Source organism: Cyprinodon tularosa, unplaced genomic scaffold, assembly GCF_016077235.1.
Source record: "Cyprinodon tularosa strain WSP-4 unplaced genomic scaffold, ASM1607723v1 ctg290, whole genome shotgun sequence".
Lineage (NCBI taxonomy): Eukaryota > Metazoa > Chordata > Actinopteri > Cyprinodontiformes > Cyprinodontidae > Cyprinodon > Cyprinodon tularosa.
This window is the reverse complement of record NW_024038997.1, coordinates 1,341,586-1,359,207: the sequence shown is the minus strand read 5'-3', so window position 1 is coordinate 1,359,207 and position 17,622 is coordinate 1,341,586. Positions and strand designations below refer to the sequence as shown.

Genomic DNA, 17,622 nt, shown 5'->3' with positions numbered 1-17,622 from the left:
TCACTATGGCAACAAAAACTACCTTCTCGGCTTTAAAGGCTCTCTTCCAACAACAAAGTGGCAAAAACAGGCATCACCAAAGAGAAGCAGTCATTGTCTATGCTTGTGGATGCAACTTAAGCATGCCAGGGTTTTAACACAGCGCAGTCAGCGCTGCTCACCAACCAGAAAATCTGCAGTGTGCTCTCTTAAAAATACACTTCAGTTTGACTGGACACAGAAGATCAAGAGTCTAAATGGTTGAAACATGAAGCAACGAGATGGAAAAAGACTACTTATTTTATTTTACAGTGATGTCCATACCTGTGGTGAAGATTTGTATAAAAAAAATATTTGAATTAAATTTTCTCCAGTCAGTGGAGGAAAAAAAAAATCCTACATAAAGAAATTATTTTTTCCTACCAGTTTTGAAATAGTCCTGCTGATTGTGGTCTTACTCTGTAAAACCGTTGTAAAACTGTCCACTTTTGACTGCTTGCTTTGCACCATCGCTCTAGATACGACTGTCCAAAGAGATGTACAGGTAGTTTGTGCAGAGGAAGATTATTTTTCCTTATCTTCAATTAGAGAAGATTTTTGCTGAAATATTGAAATGCTAAAAGTATTTTAAATCAACCATAAAAAGGACTCCAAGTATTCAGTGACATCTACCTAAAGAATATCCATCTTGTCAAACTATAGTTAATGTTTAACTAGAAAGTGACCCAAACCCTGTTGTTGTTGTTTCGACTAAGAATTAAATATGTTCTTATATGGTACCTGAATTCAATACAATGGTTTATAGATCTCTGTCTCTCAAAATTGACCAATTTATTCATTTCATTAAATGTATTAAAGGTATTTGAAAGATTTTATTTTGTACACTCTAAAAAGTTACCTAAGGGCTCTGGGGAAAAAAACAGGCCCCCAGCATCACACTTCATCTCCTATGCTTAACAATGGCTGAAACACTAAATCCGTCTAAAGTGTTTGTTACTGAAAAATTCAATCTTAGTCTCTTCTGACTAAAACACATGGTTCTAGATATGTCCCAGCAAAGATAAGCAAACTCCAAAATGTTCCCATTCATGTTGGCAGGACAGAGAAAAAGCCTTTTCAACCTCTACTTGGTTCAGTCTTTAATGTATGTGCTAACTCCATAAACCTTTGAGCTGAATTTCTACTTGTTAAAGTTGAAAGTTTTTAAGTCTATTTCCTAAGAAAAAAAAGTATTTCAACAAATATTTGTTTTTTTTTATAAGTTGCGGCGATATTGCTTCATTTTGAAGAGGAATGAGGAACTGAAAGCCAGATTTCATCAGAATAAAATTGTTTTTAGTCAATTATTATTTAACTAAGAGTAAAATATTTTTAACTGAACTTTCTTGCTGAAAGTTGTTAATCAGTATGAGGAGGTAAAATCATTCTCCCAAGTCAATAAAGACACTGAAACTTTGTAGAGGGACTCAAACATATTTTCCTGTAATCAACAGACACATTCTAAAATATCCTCTTAAGATCAGAAATAGGGATTTTTTTTTACCTTATGTTCCCTAAAAAAAAGAACTTTAAGCCATCCTGGCAGCTTTAAATTGCATCACTGAGTTATTTAAACTAAATTAAACTGGGACTTTATAGCTACGAGTCCCATGCAGAGATTTCCTCATGTTAACGTCATTATAAAGCAATTTATTACGCCGCTGTGCTCTGTATCCTCAGTGAACACATTAAGTGTGAATTAAACCTTGTAAATTCAGTCTGTGCCTTAAGAAAGATTAGCTCTAAAACTACATCATAGAAAAATGACAATTCTTAACCTGAGTGATTTTTTTAAGACAAATTTGATGAAATCTCAGTTACCCAATTTGTGCCTTAATATCAACATTAAAAGTTAACATAGGGCTGATTTTATAAGGACATAAATTGTGTTTTAAGCAGATGGTGAGTTTTTATGTATTCATTATTTTAAATAAACTCATCAGTTGTCACATACACTTTTCATTAAACTGTGTGTGTCACTTCAAGGCCTCGGGGTTGAGGTTTAAAATGAAAACAGCCACAAATCTTTCCCTGGTTGCATTAATGAGGCAAGTGTTGTTGTTGTAAACCTAATCAGGTCTCTGCTAACCGCTCAATCTATTTGTCCAATGACCTGCAGCTTGTTTTTGTATACCTTTATTGACTAATACCTTTAATGGCTAATATTATATCTGTTCACCAATTTAGACTGTTTTGGGTGACTATCAGACGCTGATATGACTGCCATTTTTCGTTTCTAATGGAACTGAATGGTACTTCTCCAAATAATGCCCAAAAAGGCAGAGCAATTTTTCTGTCCTGCAATCATTCTGTTATCACATATATTCAACATACAGTATGTTGCTCTTTTCTCTTTCAGTTAAATCAAATACATTACATCTTTACATAGAAATTCATCAAACTAATTTCTTGTCTTGTATAATTGTATTATTTTGGTTTTTCACATTTGAGCTGCAAAGAATTTACAATTTAGTTTATTTATTGTTAAGACATGTAGAACCTGCAAAACTGGGAAGATAGAGAGGCAGTTTACTTATAAATTTACTTATAAATAAACAATACTGTACCTTCCAGCATTTTTGTCACACTTTACTGAGTTTATTTAAGAGATATAGCCTGATAACCTGCTCTAGTGCAAGATGTCAGAAATGACTAAGCAGCAAGCTTCCAGTTACCTCCGATTTAGGCCTGTTTTATGATAACCTGAGAAAATACAACCTGAAATTTCAAGACTATTTTCTTTTATGAGGAGAAGTCCATGCAGATCATTCTGGGTTTATGGGGAAAATTATTGAGGGTATTGCAGCCCGCCATTGTCCTGGTGAAACCATTTTATGTTTGGTGGGGAGAGTACAAATGGCCCCTTAATTAAAGAAAACATATTACAGGTGCTGGTCATAAAATTAGAATATCATGAAAAAGTAGATTGATTTCAGTAATTCCATTTAAAAAGTGAAACTTGTATATTATATTCATACATTACATACAAACTCATATATTTCAGATGTTTATTTTGTTTAATTTTGATGATTACAAATGACAACAAATGAAAATCTCAAATTCATCATATCAGAAAATTAGAATATTGTGAAAAGGTTCAAAATTGATGGCCCCTGGTGCCACACTCTAATCAGCTAATTAACTCAAACCACCTGCAAAAGCCTTTAAATGGTCTTTCAGTCTAGTTCTATAGGCTACACAATCATGGGGAAGACTGCTGACTTGACAGTTGTCCAAAAGACGACCATCGACACCTTGCACAAGGAGGGCAAGACACAAAAGGTCATCGCTAAAGAGGCTGGCTGTTCACAGAGCTCAGTGTCCAAGCACATTAATAGAGAGGCGAAGGGAAGGAAAAGATGTGGTCGAAAAAAGTGTACAAGCAAGAGAGATAACCGCACCCTGGAGAGGATTGTGAAACAAAACCCATTCAAAAATGTGGGGGAGATTCACAAAGAGTGGACTGCAGCTGGAGTGAGTGCTTCAAGAACCACCACACACAGACGTATGAAAGACATGGGTTTCTGCTGTCGCATTCCTTGTGTCAAGCCACTCTTGAACCACAGACAGCGTCAGAAGCGTCTTGCCTGGGCTAAAGAGAAACAGGACTGGACTGCTGGTGAGTGGTCCAAAGTCATGTTCTCTGATGAAAGTAAATTTTGCATTTCCTTTGGAAATCAAGGTCCCAGAGTCTGGAGGAAAAGAAGAGAGGCACTTCATCCACGTTGCTTGAAGTCCAGTGTAAAGTTTCCACAGTCAGTGATGGTTTGGGGTGCCATGTCATCTGCTGGTGTTGGTCCATTGTGTTTTCTGAGGTCCAGGGTCAACGCAGCCACATACCAGGAAGTTTTAGAGCACTTCATGCTTCCTGCAGCTGACCAACTTTTTGGAGATGCAGATTTCATTTTCCAACAGGACTTGGCACCTGCACACAGTGCCAAAGCTACCAGTACCTGGTTGAAGGACCATGGTATCCCTGTTCTTAATTGGCCAGCAAACTCTCCTGACCTTAACCCCATAGAAAATCTATGGGGTATTGTGAAGAAGAAGATGCAATACACCAGACCCAACAATTCAGAAGAGCTAAAAGCCACTATTAGAGCAACCTGGGCTATCATAACACCTGAGCAGTGCCACAGACTGATCGACTCCATGCCACGCCGCATTGCTGCAGTAATACAGGCCAAAGGAGGCCCAACTAAATACTGAGTGCTGTACATGCTCATACTTTTCATGTTCATACTTTTCAGTTGGCCAACATTTCTATAAATCCTTTGTTTTTATTGGTCTTCAGTAATATTCTAATTTTCTGATATGATGAATTTGAGATTTTCATTTGTTGTCATTTGTAATCATCAAAATTAAACAAAATAAACATCTGAAATATATGAGTTTGTATGTAATGTATGAATATAATATACAAGTTTCACTTTTTAAATGGAATTACTGAAATCAATCAACTTTTTCATGATATTCTAATTTTATGACCAGCACCTGTACATATACCTAATAAATATGTTTTTGTATATATGTATATATATATATATATATATATATATATATATATATATATATATATATATATATATATATATATATATATATATATATATATATATATATATATATATATATATATATACTAATCTATGATTCGGGGAGAAAACTTATTATCACAGAGTTACAGTAGATTGATTTGGTTCCCGTTTTCCTTTAATTAAATTAAGATTAATATATTTTAAAAAAAATTTATTATATTGGATCATTTTTGTGTGATAATAAAATTGAGTTGGAGATTTAAAACATACCCATCTCTTCCACTTCTGTATGTGCAAAACTCTTAACCACAGATTTTCTCCAGGCACCTGTTGGCTCTAAAGTGTGTAACAAAGGTTTATATTCATATTACTGTTTTTTATGTTGGGGTCCTCCATCATATAAAAAAGGTGACAGTAATGAGAGCAAAATATTTGTTATTACTACAAATATCTGGAACTGGACGAAACAGCAGCAGAAAACAAAGGGTAATCAAAATTAAATCCTGCCGTTTTCTATTTCAGCACAGTAGGTAACCAGAAAGAGAAATCCCAAAAGAATGTAGCACACCAAATGATCCAGATGTTGCTTTAACTAGATTGGTTTTCTTCCTGCTTAGAAAACATAGAGCATTATTTAAGGGAAGAAAGAAGAAAATGCAAAGTAAATACATCTAGACAATAACAAAGGATGTTTCCTCTCACCTTTTTTTGTCCCCAATGTAAAAATAACACACACATTTTACATTATCTGTTAAATTATCGTGAAGGTATCAATGACCACTTTACTACCACTTACCGTATTTTCACGACCATAAGGCGCACCGTACTAAAAGGCGCAGTCTCAGTTATGTGTCCCATTTCTGTATTTAACACACACATAAGGCGCACCGGACTATAGGGCGCGTTTTTTATATACAGGTACATGTCCTCTACTACCTTTAAATACCTCTACTGCGTATTTAAAAATACAGCGGGGGCAAAACTGAGTATGACTGTGCTTTATTCATGTATTTATTACAAACTATTAATCAAACCTGGGTGCTGGCCGTGAGACAAACACATCGCAGATGACACAGCGCTGTGATCACTCCTAAATTAACTTAAAATCCTGAAACCTGCCGACGGAATATGTTCGCTTTTATTGCCGGTATAAGCCTGCAGCTAAAATTATTTAGATGAAAAACACCTGCCAGCGGCCGCGGTGAACCTGGAGGCTACCCTGCTTAGAGGCTGCTGTTGAAGGGATTTCTGCTGTCGGTGCACCGCTGGTATGTGGGGGTCTGAGCGCCTCCGACAGAAATAGATAATCTGGATGTACTGACTGCAATTATGAAGTTTTCAGGTGGACTTTCTCACTTAAAAACATATTAAAACTACTTTATTCCCACTGATCACAGCAAATATAGCTGCAAGATTTAGATTATTTAGATGAAAAAACACCTGCCAGCCGCCGCGGTGAAGAGGAGGAGACCCGCTGAGACACGTGGAAGGTAGGGTGGATTCGGAGGGACTGAGGTAGTTGAAGACGGACGGCTGAAGGGTTGATGATTCGAGTGATCCTGTAGGGTCCGATGAATCTAGGGGAGAGTTTTCGAGACATCCCCTTGAGGGGGATGTCCCGAGTGGACAGCCATACCTCCTGGCCCTCGGTGTACTCGGGGGCGGGACGTCTCCTGGCGTCGGCGAAGCGTTTTGTTGACTCAGATGACCGGTTGAGAGTGGCGATGGTTTCCCTCCAGATCCTTTGACAACGGCGGATGTGTTGGTTGACGGACTGCACCGAAATCTCTCTCTCGTCTGCGGGAAAAAGAGGTGGTTGATAGCCGAGACTGACCTGAAATGGGGATTGTCCAGTAGATGCAGATTTGAGGGAGTTATGAGCGTATTCTATCCATGGAAGAAATTGGCTCCAGTCCACGGGGTTGTTTGACGTGAGGCAGCGAAGGGTGGATTCCAAATGCTGATTCATACGCTCAGTCTGACCATTCGATTGGGGGTGATAACCAGAGGTGAGAGAGGGTTTGCAGCCGAGAGCGGAACAGAAAGCCTTCCAGACCTGGGAGATGAACTGTGGACCTCTGTCCGAGAGGATCTCTTGGGGAATGCCGTGAAACCGGAAAACATGTTTGATGAGAAGCTGGGCTGTCTGGAAGGCCGTGGGAAGTTTTCTGAGGGGAATAAGATGGCAAGACTTCGAGAAACGGTCAACAATAGTGAATATGGTGGACATACCTCGAGAGACAGGGAGACCGGTGACAAAATCAATGGCGATATGGGACCAAGGACGCGAGGGAACAGGAAGTGGTTGAAGCAGGCCAGAAGGAGGTTGGTGTGAGGCTTTGTTACGGGCACATGTGGGGCAAGCCAACACATACTCTTTAACGTCCCTGTGGAGAGTGGGCCACCAGAAGTGTCTGGAGATGAGAGCTACAGTCCTACTGACTCCTGGGTGAGCAGAGAATTTGGCGGCATGCATCCACTGGATGAGACGGGACCTGACGAAAGATGGAACATAGGTTCGGTTAGAAGGACCGTTACCTGGATCGGGTTCAGTGGCCAGGGCTGAGTTGATGAGGTCAGTTATTTCCCAGTTGACCACTCCCACTGTACAGGAAGCCGGAAGAACAGGTTCAGGTGTCTCGGGATGATCGACGGAGTAGAGACGAGAGAGAGAATCGGGCTTCACGTTCTTGGATCCGGGACTGTAGGAGATGATGAGATTGAACCGAGAAAAGAAGATTGACCACCTGGATTGGCGGGGATTAGCTTGTTTGGTTGACTGGATGTAAGCCAGGTTCTTGTGGTCTGTCCATACAAGAACCGGGTGCTCAGCTCCCTCCAGCCAATGCCTCCATTCCTCCAACGCCAGTTTGATGGCCAGAAGTTCTCGGTCACCCACATCATAATTTTGCTCAGAAGTTAGAAGTTAGCAAAACCCAAAAAACCTTTGTAGTTGTTTGCGGTTCTCTGGAACTGGCCAGTCTAAAACTGCCTTAATCTTGTCCTCAGATGGTTTAACCTGGCCGCCCTTGAGCACAAACCCCAAAAAGGTGACTGAAGGTTGATGAAATTCGCACTTCTCCGCTTTCACGAACAGTTTGTTCTCCAGCAGTCTCTGTAAGACAAGGCGGACATGTTTCTTGTGTTCATTGAGGTTTTTGGAGTAGATGAGTATGTCGTCAATGTACACGAAAACAAACACATTGAGAAAGTCTCTGAGAACATCATTTATGAGGGCCTGGAAGCAGGCTGGAGCGTTAGTTAGCCCAAAGGGCATGACTAGATATTCGAATTGGCCCAAGCGTGTTTTGAAGGCAGTTTTCCATTCGTCGCCTTCACGGATCCTAAGGAGATGATAAGCGTTTCGTAGATCCAGTTTAGAAAACACAGTAGCTCCCTGTACGGGTTCAAAAGCAGAGGCAAGGAGAGGCAGTGGGTATTTGTTTTTAATAGTAATCTGGTTCAAACCTCGATAGTCAATACATGGTCTCAGGGAACCATCCTTCTTCCCTACGAAGAAGAACCCGGCGCCCAATGGAGAGGATGATGGGCGAATTATTCCAGCAGCTAATGATTCGTTGATGTATTTTTCCATTGTTTCTCTCTCGGGCTTGGAAATATTATACAGTCTGCTGCTAGGTAGAGGAGCACCAGGTAAAAGTTCGATGGCGCAATCGTATGGTCTGTGTGGAGGTAGGGACGTCGCACTGACCTTACTGAAGACAGGGGCTAGGTCATGGTACTCAGAAGGAACTGAAGAAAGGTCAGGAGAGTCCATCTCCCCCCCACCTCTAGGAGACCCCACCAAGGGGGCAGCAGAACGAAGGCATGTCTCGTGGCATGAGATGGACCATGATTCCAGGTGACGTTCAGTCCAGTTAATGTGAGGATTATGCTTCTCTAACCATTCGAAACCAAGCACCAGCGGGGAACATGCAGAGGGAAAAACAAAAAATGTTATTGTCTCTCGGTGGTTACCTGACAGAAGTAGCTCGAGGGGCTGAGTTTGGTGGGTAACTTGATGGAGTCTTTTTCCGTCAATAGCGGATACACTGAGAGGCTGAGTCAGCGGAATGGTTTCAATTTGGAGTTGCTGGACGAGGTTAGAATCGATTAGGTTACGTTCACAGCCTGAGTCGATGAATGCAGAGAAAGAGAGGCTTTGATTAGCACAGAAAAGCATGGCAGGCAGCAACAGTCGAGGAGATTTCTTAGTGTTTATTTGGCCCGCCAGACTCCTCAGATCCTCTGGCGGGCCCAGGCTTTTGATTTAGCCGGGCAGGAAGCAATGAAGTGTCCACTCTCACCACAGTAGATACATAGTTTGCTTAGAAAACGCCTTTGTCTCTCCTCTGGAGTGAGCCTGGTGTGTCCCACCTGCATGGGTTCAACATCCCTTTCGCCCGAATGAGAGGCCTGAACAGGCAACGGTAGAGTCTGGGACTTAGGCCTCTGAATGGGCAGCTGCTCTGTAGAGGGAGAACAAACAGTCACGTTATGTGAGGCAGAAAAAAGTGTACCCTGCTTCTTAGAACTGTTTCGGGCACGGATTCTATTATCCAATCTAATGGAGAGGCGAATTAAATCTTCGAGGGTAGCAGGTTCGTCGAGGGTTGCGAGCTCATCTTTAATGTGCTCGTTTAATGCCATGAAAAAGGCTCCCTTTAAGGCGCTTTGGTTCCATCCGGAAGCTGCCGCTTTAACCCGGAAGTTAATGGAAAATTCTGCCACCGAAGAGTTTCCCTGTTTAAGGTTGAAAAGAGCTCTAGAATCAATAGTTTGGTCAGTTTCTTGGTTGAATACCTGGGTAAATTCAGAAATGAAATCAGAGTAGTAGCAGTTTAAGCTATCGTCAGCGGCAAATCTTGCCTGAGCCCATTCTAAGGCTCTTCCTGTTAACTGCGAGAGAATGAAAGTTATCTTCATGTGATCCGTGGAAAAACAGCCAGGGGAGTTCTGAAAAATCAACCGACATTGAAAAAAAAATCCTTTGCAATCTTTCATGTTACCAGAAAATCTTTCTGGGAGACTAGGACGGAACTCTGATGACGTCACACCTGGTGACCTCGGAGGTGGAACTGGACCCGGAAATGGTTGTGGGACAGCATTAGCGCTGTTCAGATAATTAGCACAGCTCTGTAGCATTTGGTTATGAGTGTCAACTAGACGGTATAACTCACGGAGCGTTTGGGTTTGTCCCTGAATTTGGGCATCCTGCTCCTCCAGTCGACGGGTGAGGTGATCTGCTGGGCCTTGAGTTTGGCCGCAGTGTTCTGTCATGGTGGGTTCACTAAAAGCGACCCAAGAATGCAGAACACCACTGACGGACACAAGGATGAAAGTTTAACAGTTTATTTATGGACAAAAACACAGAATATACTGGTTCAGGTTCGGGGCCTGGATTCTGGTTCTCCGGAGTCTGCGTGAGAGATAGTTCAGTTAGCGTTGTCAACGGAGGTTTGATTTCCTGAAGTTTACTGATTGTACCTTGAGGGTTCTTGAGGTTAGCTTTGGGAGAGTCACTGTTGGTTCTGGAGAAGAGTTCATCAGCAGAGTCCGTTTGCTGCTTCAGCGTCTCACGTCTAATTTGAACAGACCTTGGGTTTGGGTTTTCCAGCTCTAGTCCAGAGCTGCTTGGAGGTTCTCTGTGAATCTTCAGGTTTGGCTCTGAGGGTCGGCTCGGCAGGTTAGCTCTTCCTGAGCTTTCACAGAGGAGGCACAGGTTTCCTGGAAAACAGAAACAGGGATTAGAATCCAAGCTGGATTCAAAAGTCATCGAAATACTCTGAGGATCTAGGCTTAAGCGCTGACCAACTGGAACAACACTGCGGCGTTGAGGCAAGGTCTGAAGACAGCTTAAGTAGTGGATCCTCTGATGATCTTGACGAGCTGCAGCTGTGCAGGAGGCTCCCTCAGAGGATCCACGGCGGACTCTGCTGGAGAAAGGTGGAATTTCTCCAGCTCCCAACAGCTGTTGAATTAAGTTTTCAGGTAGAAAAATAGAGCGGGAGCAAAACTGAGTATGATTGTGCTTTATTCATGTATTTATTACAAAGTATTAATCAAACCCATCAAAGTCATCATCCTCTGTTTCTGAATAAAACTGCTGCGCTAAATCAGACATGCCAGTTTCCCATCTTCGCTATCAGAGTCACTTTCCGTGCAGCGCGGCTCCTCAGAAATAATGCCGGCTTTTGCGAAAGCTTGAACAACAGAGTCAGCAGACACGTTAGTCCATCTACAATCCATCCGCAAACTGTGGCGTAACTTGCCCGGCGCTGCCTTCCACTTATCCTGAAACTGTGGTCTCTGTCGGTCATCAATCGCTCCCACGCCGCTCGCAGCCTTACTTTGAACGGCCGCTTCACACCGATGTCGAGCGGTTGAAGTTCCTTTGTCAGACCTCCCGGGATAACAGCAAGCACAGCGTTCATTTGATTCACCATGTTTTTCTCATCAGCTGTGAGATGGGCACGCATGGAGTCACAGATTAACTGCGATGGTGATGCGTGGAAAAAAACACCTGGTCTCCTCACATAGGCTACACCTCCCTAAGCCACGCTTTCATTATCTCCTCATCCATCCAGCCCTTTTCTTTGCGTTAATATCATATGTCATCAGAGCGCTGTGTCTGTCTCGCTGTCAGCTCCCAGATCAGCTTCTCTGATTGGTTGATGCGGCGCGTCCAGCAGCAAAACTTCAATTTTTCCATCTCGAGCAGCAGCAGCGCGTTGGCGGTGCATCAGATGCTTAAAGGCTGCGGGACCTTTTGCTGCACCTATACGCGCGTCAACCATTGACTTTGCATGTAAACTCGCTGCTTCTGCTGCACCTGCTGGGTCCGGTTCACACCGATGTCGAGCGGTTGAACAGCGAGCACAGGGTTAATTTGTTTCCCCATGTTTTTCACATCAGCTGTGAGATGGGCACGCATGGAGTCACATATTAACAGCGATGGTGATGAGTGGGAAAAAAAAACACCTGGTCTCCTTACATTCAGCCACTCTTTCATCATCTCCTCAATGGGGTGGTCTCAAAAGTCGCAGTTACAACACACATAGGGCGCACCGCACCAAAGGGCGCACCGCACATTTTGAGGGGAAAAAAAGACGTTTAAGTGCGCCTTATAGTCGTGAAAATACGGTAGTTCAAATTTCCTGAGGGATGGTTGTGTTGACTTGGATTTTGTAAATGAAGGTTCACTAACAACAGCAGATGATGTGGTTTCCCAAACAAAACCATCATACACAACATTCACCTATGTGAATTTTTTGCCTCTTCACTTTTCCCTCTGATCAATTGGATATCAAAAAAGAAAAACATTTAGTTCCTTAATGAATTCATGTGTGGAATCTGACCACAGTCCACTCCCTGTCCCTCTCATCATGGCTCCATGTTGCCTATGTGCAATTCCCTGCATTAACTTTAAATAAATATGCTTGCGTACAACACTCTGTGAACAGCGAGCTTCTGTAGCAATGACCTTTTTTGGCCCAATCCTCCTCGCATCAATGACTGCTGATTAGAGAAATGTCAAGCTGACATCCATCTCAATGATTGTTGTAATAACTTCTTATCTATATCTTTTATGGCATATTCTGGTCTTCAGCGTTATCTAATCTCCCCACTAGTGCAATCATTCCTTTATACAGTACTGCCATCCTCTGTATGTAAATGAGTACAATCCAGCTGCAAACCAGGGAAATAAAAAATCTAGATCTCATCCAGAGCAGAGCAACTGAAAAGGGAACAAAAGCTAAGAGCATGCTGGCATTATATAGTACTCACTGTGAACATGAGCTGGCATCCTCCCAGTATGTAGTCCAGAAAGGTGTAATCGTGGGCAATCTGAAATAAGAGGAGGAAACAGATTTATTTAAAAAAAAAATGTTCTCTTAACTTGTGACAAAAATGTGGTTTCTCTTTTGATGCAAAGCTTCATTCTGTGTTAAAATCTAATTTCAATAAAATAAAATATTGTTTTGAGCTTAAGTCCCACCCCAGTAACAACAAAAGCTCCCCCTGGTTTCACCATTATCACTCCAATCATTGCTGAAGGCAGTAAATAATATCACTATATTAGCATATTTCTTCATTTGTTGTGGTTTTTTTAAACAAATTCTTGTTCATGATTAAAACAGCCAGGGTAAAGGAAAATATTCAATTATAAGAGCCTGTGATGCAAACAGCTTTAATGCTGTTTTAATAGGCAGCTGAAGACTTAATGTTTCAGCTTTGTGTGTCGTCTGCGGCACTTCGAGCTGCGGCTCTAATTAGTTATTGGCAGGCAGGTTTATGACGTGTGAAGATTGGGGCAAGCATGTGTGTAAAAAGAAAAATAAATGGATTTTTCAGGCAATATTTTTCCTCCAGGCTCTATTGTTTCAGTTCATCTAAAGATTAACATTTTAACATTATATTAAGATAAGGTCAAATAAATATTTTATTTGGTATACATATTTCCTATATATTTCAAGTCTATTTTTCCACATAAACTGACACTAAGGTGGTAATAATTATTTTTATTTTTTTCCATAAGTCCCTACTTTACAAAATTTATTTTTTTCTCATTTGGTCAATAATTTAAAACAGTGTTAGTTTAAGGTTATTACATATAAAAAAAAACGTCTACTTAATTGGTAGTCTGGCTTCCAAACATTGATTTTAAGCCAATATTTCGCATAGATCAATTGGTCATTTAATGACAGATGCTCCTGATCTCATCTCATTATTTGCTTTAAGCACTTCTCACCACAGAATACATTTCTTCTACTCCAACATGTCCACCAACTTATCATCACTTACCAACTATGTATCATCTATTAGTACAATTATTACTGAAATGACCATCAATTACACACCCTCTGCTTGATCTCTACTGACTGGATGACGCTGATGGCGATGTTGACATAGTGGTGAGTCCACAACTACAGGGGCTAATTAAACTAATTAAACTGGGATATCACTGAAGACTCCACTGTAGATATTTAGGTCAAACTTCTGTTTACATTGATTGTAATTTGAATGATTATGACTAAAAACACAGAGATCAGTTTGACAGAAAATATTTAAGCTGCTGATACTGACTGCTAACTGACTGGACTGGCTGCTCGGAGGAAAAAATTTTCCTGTCAAGGCATCCAGCCGATTAGCTTTCCTTTAAAACAGTGAAAAGTTAAAGTCATGGCATCAGTGTGCCACAAACTCACAGAAACTGGCTTTGCTATGAAGTTTCAGAGAAACAAAGCAGAGACTGACTAATTAGAGTTGGGGATTGGTGTAGGTCTGGATTGAAATCACTGTTTACCGATTTGGTGAACAGTAGCAAGCAATAAGATGGCGTTGTTTATCAGAAACCTGGTCTGCAAGCAATTTCTGTAAGGACCATAGTTACAGTAGGTGCAGTTGACCTTTGACCCTGCGATAAACTCGATGAATGGAAATTAAGGCAACAGAGGAAGTAAACAAAGATAATCCATAAGTAGTGTATCACACATTTTTCCATCCATTTATCCACCCATCATCCATCAACCCATTCATCCATCCATCCACCCACCTATCCATCCATCCATCCATCCATCATCCATCGACCCATTCATCCATCCATCCACCCACCTATCCATCCATCCATCCATCAATCCACCCATCCATCCATCCATCCATCCATTCATCCATCCATCCATTCATCCATCCATCCATCCACCCACCTATCCATCCATCCATCCATCCATCAATCCACCCATCCATCCATCCATTCATCCATCCATCCACCCACCTATCCATCCATCCATCCATCAATCCACCCACCTATCCATCCATCCACCAATCCATCCATCCATCCTTCCATCCATCCATCCTTCCACCATCCATCCATCCATCCTTCCATTCATCCGTCCTTCCACCATCCATCCATCCATCCATCCATCCATCCACCCACCTATCCATCCATCCACCAATCCATCCATCATCCATCCATCCATCCATCCATCCATCCACCCACCTATCCATCCATCCATCCATCCATCCACCTATCCATCCATCCATCCATCCACCAATCCATCCATCCATCCATCCACCCACCTATCCATCCATCCACCAATCCATCCATCCATCCATCCATCCACCCACCTATCCATCCATCCACCAATCCATCCATCCATCCACCCACCAATCCATCCATCCATCCACCCACCTATCCATCCATCCACCAATCCATCCATCCATCCATCCTTCCATCCATCCATCCTTCCACTATCCATTCATCCATCCTTCCATTCATCCGTCCTTCCACCATCCATCCATCCATCCATCCATCCATCCACCCACCTATCCATCCATCCACCAATCCATCCATCCATCCATCCATCCTTCCATCATCCATCCATCCATCCTTCCATTCATCCGTCCTTCCACCATCCATCCATCCATCCATCGACCCATCCATCCATCCATCCATCCATCCATCCATCCATCCATCCATCCTTCCACCATCCATCCTTCCATTCATCCGTCCTTCCACAATCCATCCATCCATCCATCGACCCATCCATCCATCCATCCATCCATCCATCCATCGACCCATCTATCCATCCATCCACCCACAAATCAATCCATCCATCCATCCATCCATCCATCCATCCAACCCACCAATCCATCCATCCATCCATCCATCCATCCATCCATCCATCCATCCATCCATCCATCCATCACCTTGCAGGACTTGACAATGATGACTCCTGAGTTTTTGTAGTTTTTCTTCTTTTTCTGTTTCTTGGGGTTGATACAGTCGAACTCCACCTGAGGAGTGAAAGCAAATGTGAGAGGAAATGTCAGGACAGAAAAAACTATCAGAAACAGACACATTTAGAAAGTGAAAAAGGACAGCAGAGCTGAAAAGAGGAGACAGGGATCTATGACCGGAATTGGGAAGTTTCCAGACACCGCCTACGTTAGCTCCAACTGGACAGGCAAACTTAGAGATTATTTAAAGGCCAATTGTGCTACACTCTGGTGCAGCAAAGTCTTTATATCTGCACCTATGTCTGTAAGGAAAACAGTTGTAGTGATCTAGGTGGAAAAAAGAACACTTTTTTCTACAATGGACAAATTCACAGCAACGCACTTTAAATTGAAGAGTCTTTGATCAAAATAGGACATTTGAGAAACGTACTGTGCAAAATCACTTTAAGTCAGCGCCTGATTCATATGACAGGTGGCTCTTAACATTGTGTTGTGTTACTCCAGCTCAGCTAAAGGCTGCTTTACATCTCAAAAGCAAAGCAAAAGCACTTCTCATTTTGTCACCCTCGTTTTTTTTTAGCTGCATCTCCATCCAGCATCACTCTTTTCTGCCTGTGTCGCTATTTGCTTGTTATCCCCAGCCCGCTAACGCACACATCTTTATCACACATGAAGGGAGTCAGTGGGAGAAGGAGCCACGAGGCTGCCTTGACACATCCACACAGAGAAAACACAGGGAGCTGCTAATGAATAAACTGTGCTCTGATCTGGAAGCCTTCATATTATCTTCAGCTGACAGGAGGCAGGAGGACAGAAACTCAGAGAGAAAACAGGGATCAGGATTATCAGCAAGATGATGGGACTTAATTGATTTTGGTTTAGTTTAGACAGGATGATGCAGATATGTGGAAGTCCAGTGTTCAATGAATAAATAACATTCATGTAATTGAAATGTTCCAGTCTGTGTTCAGAAGCTGATTTTCTTTTGAGACTTTATCAATTCCTCATGACTGAGTTTCTTAGACAAAATCCTTATGCCCAAAACCCTGTAATCACAGCAGCATTCGGTCTACTTAAAGAATTCCTACTACTTAAACATGTATGGCATATGTATTTCTTTAGATTGTAAGAATTACATAAGCCAGACAAAAAACAAAGCAGCATTTAAGGAGTAAAGGAATAATACCTTTTTGATTTGTTCATTTATATTTAGCAAACTGTGTCACAACTCAGCTAAAGCTCTATTAAACTGGACAGAAAATCCCTCTTCCAGTAATTATCAATTAGTTTTAGCTCTCGATTTTGACTAGGTCATTTTAAAAAAGCATTTATTTGCTCTTAAATATTAAATGCTTTCTCCAACTTTATGACTAGGGTGGTTATTCTGCTGAGAGGTGGACCTCCATCACAAGTTTTTTGCTGTCTATTACAGGTTTCCCAGTGGCGTCATCAAGTATGCAGCTTCATCACATTAGCTCTAAGCAGCTTCTCTGTCTCTCCTGGAAAAACTATAAATGTAGCATGATGCTTCCACAGTCACACTGGCCTATAGAAACGGTAGGTTCAGAGTGTGTTACATTTGTTTTACACCACATGCAGGCTCATCTGACCAGATGTTGATTTCAGCACTAACCGCTGTACTGAGCGGTCCTTCCACCTTCCAAAGTTACCATCAGCGTTTGCCTGCTTCTCTCATTAATGATCTCCTTCCACATCCTGTCTGTTTAAGTTGCTGACCACATCTTGTGTGGTTTGCGGGTGGCCCATTTTCTTTCTTTGTATTGATTATTGAACAGAGCTCCATAAGATGCTCAAAGTTTGAATATTGCTCTGAAACAGTTCTACACATGAAGTGACTTCTAACGAGATTTGATAGCTTTTTGGAATTTTAAGGGAATCAGAGTAAATGAGGGTAAATATGTTTGCATGTCAAACCTTTGAGGCTTTTAATCTTTTTTTTTTAACCACAAAGACATGTACAAGTTTATTTTCTTTCCACTTTTCATTCATCCATCTCCTTATGTTAATCTGCTCAGTTCATCTGTCAGGGTTTTGGTTCTGTTTTGTCAGGATCCCAGTTTTTGTGTTCGTCTGTTTGTCTTGTCTTTTGTGTTTCTCCCTTCCACCACCAGGAGGCGCCTGGCTCCGGTTCGCCTCCTCACACACCTGCACGCTGTTGCCTCATCACCGGACTGCTCTTAAGCTGCTGGTTGCCACTACTTCGATGCCAGAGAGTTTGCCAGTTTGGGGTACCAGCAGCTGCATCATTCCACTCCGTCCGAGTTCTGAGTAAACCCTGTTCCATCCTCCACCGAATGAAACAAAC

The 17,622-nt window shown here is 41.8% G+C and overlaps 1 protein-coding gene across 1 annotated transcript in view; it reads right to left on the bottom strand.

Annotated features, from left to right (window-relative positions):
• The window catches only part of cpne2 (copine II), a 72,335-nt gene that overhangs the window by 28,062 nt on the left and 26,651 nt on the right, over positions 1-17,622 (bottom strand). The window contains exons 9-10 of the mRNA XM_038291001.1: positions 15,267-15,353; positions 12,345-12,404 (exon numbers count right to left, since the gene is read on the bottom strand). Coding sequence (XP_038146929.1) covers positions 12,345-12,404; positions 15,267-15,353 — 147 coding nt within the window. The remainder of the gene's footprint in view (positions 1-12,344; positions 12,405-15,266; positions 15,354-17,622) is intronic.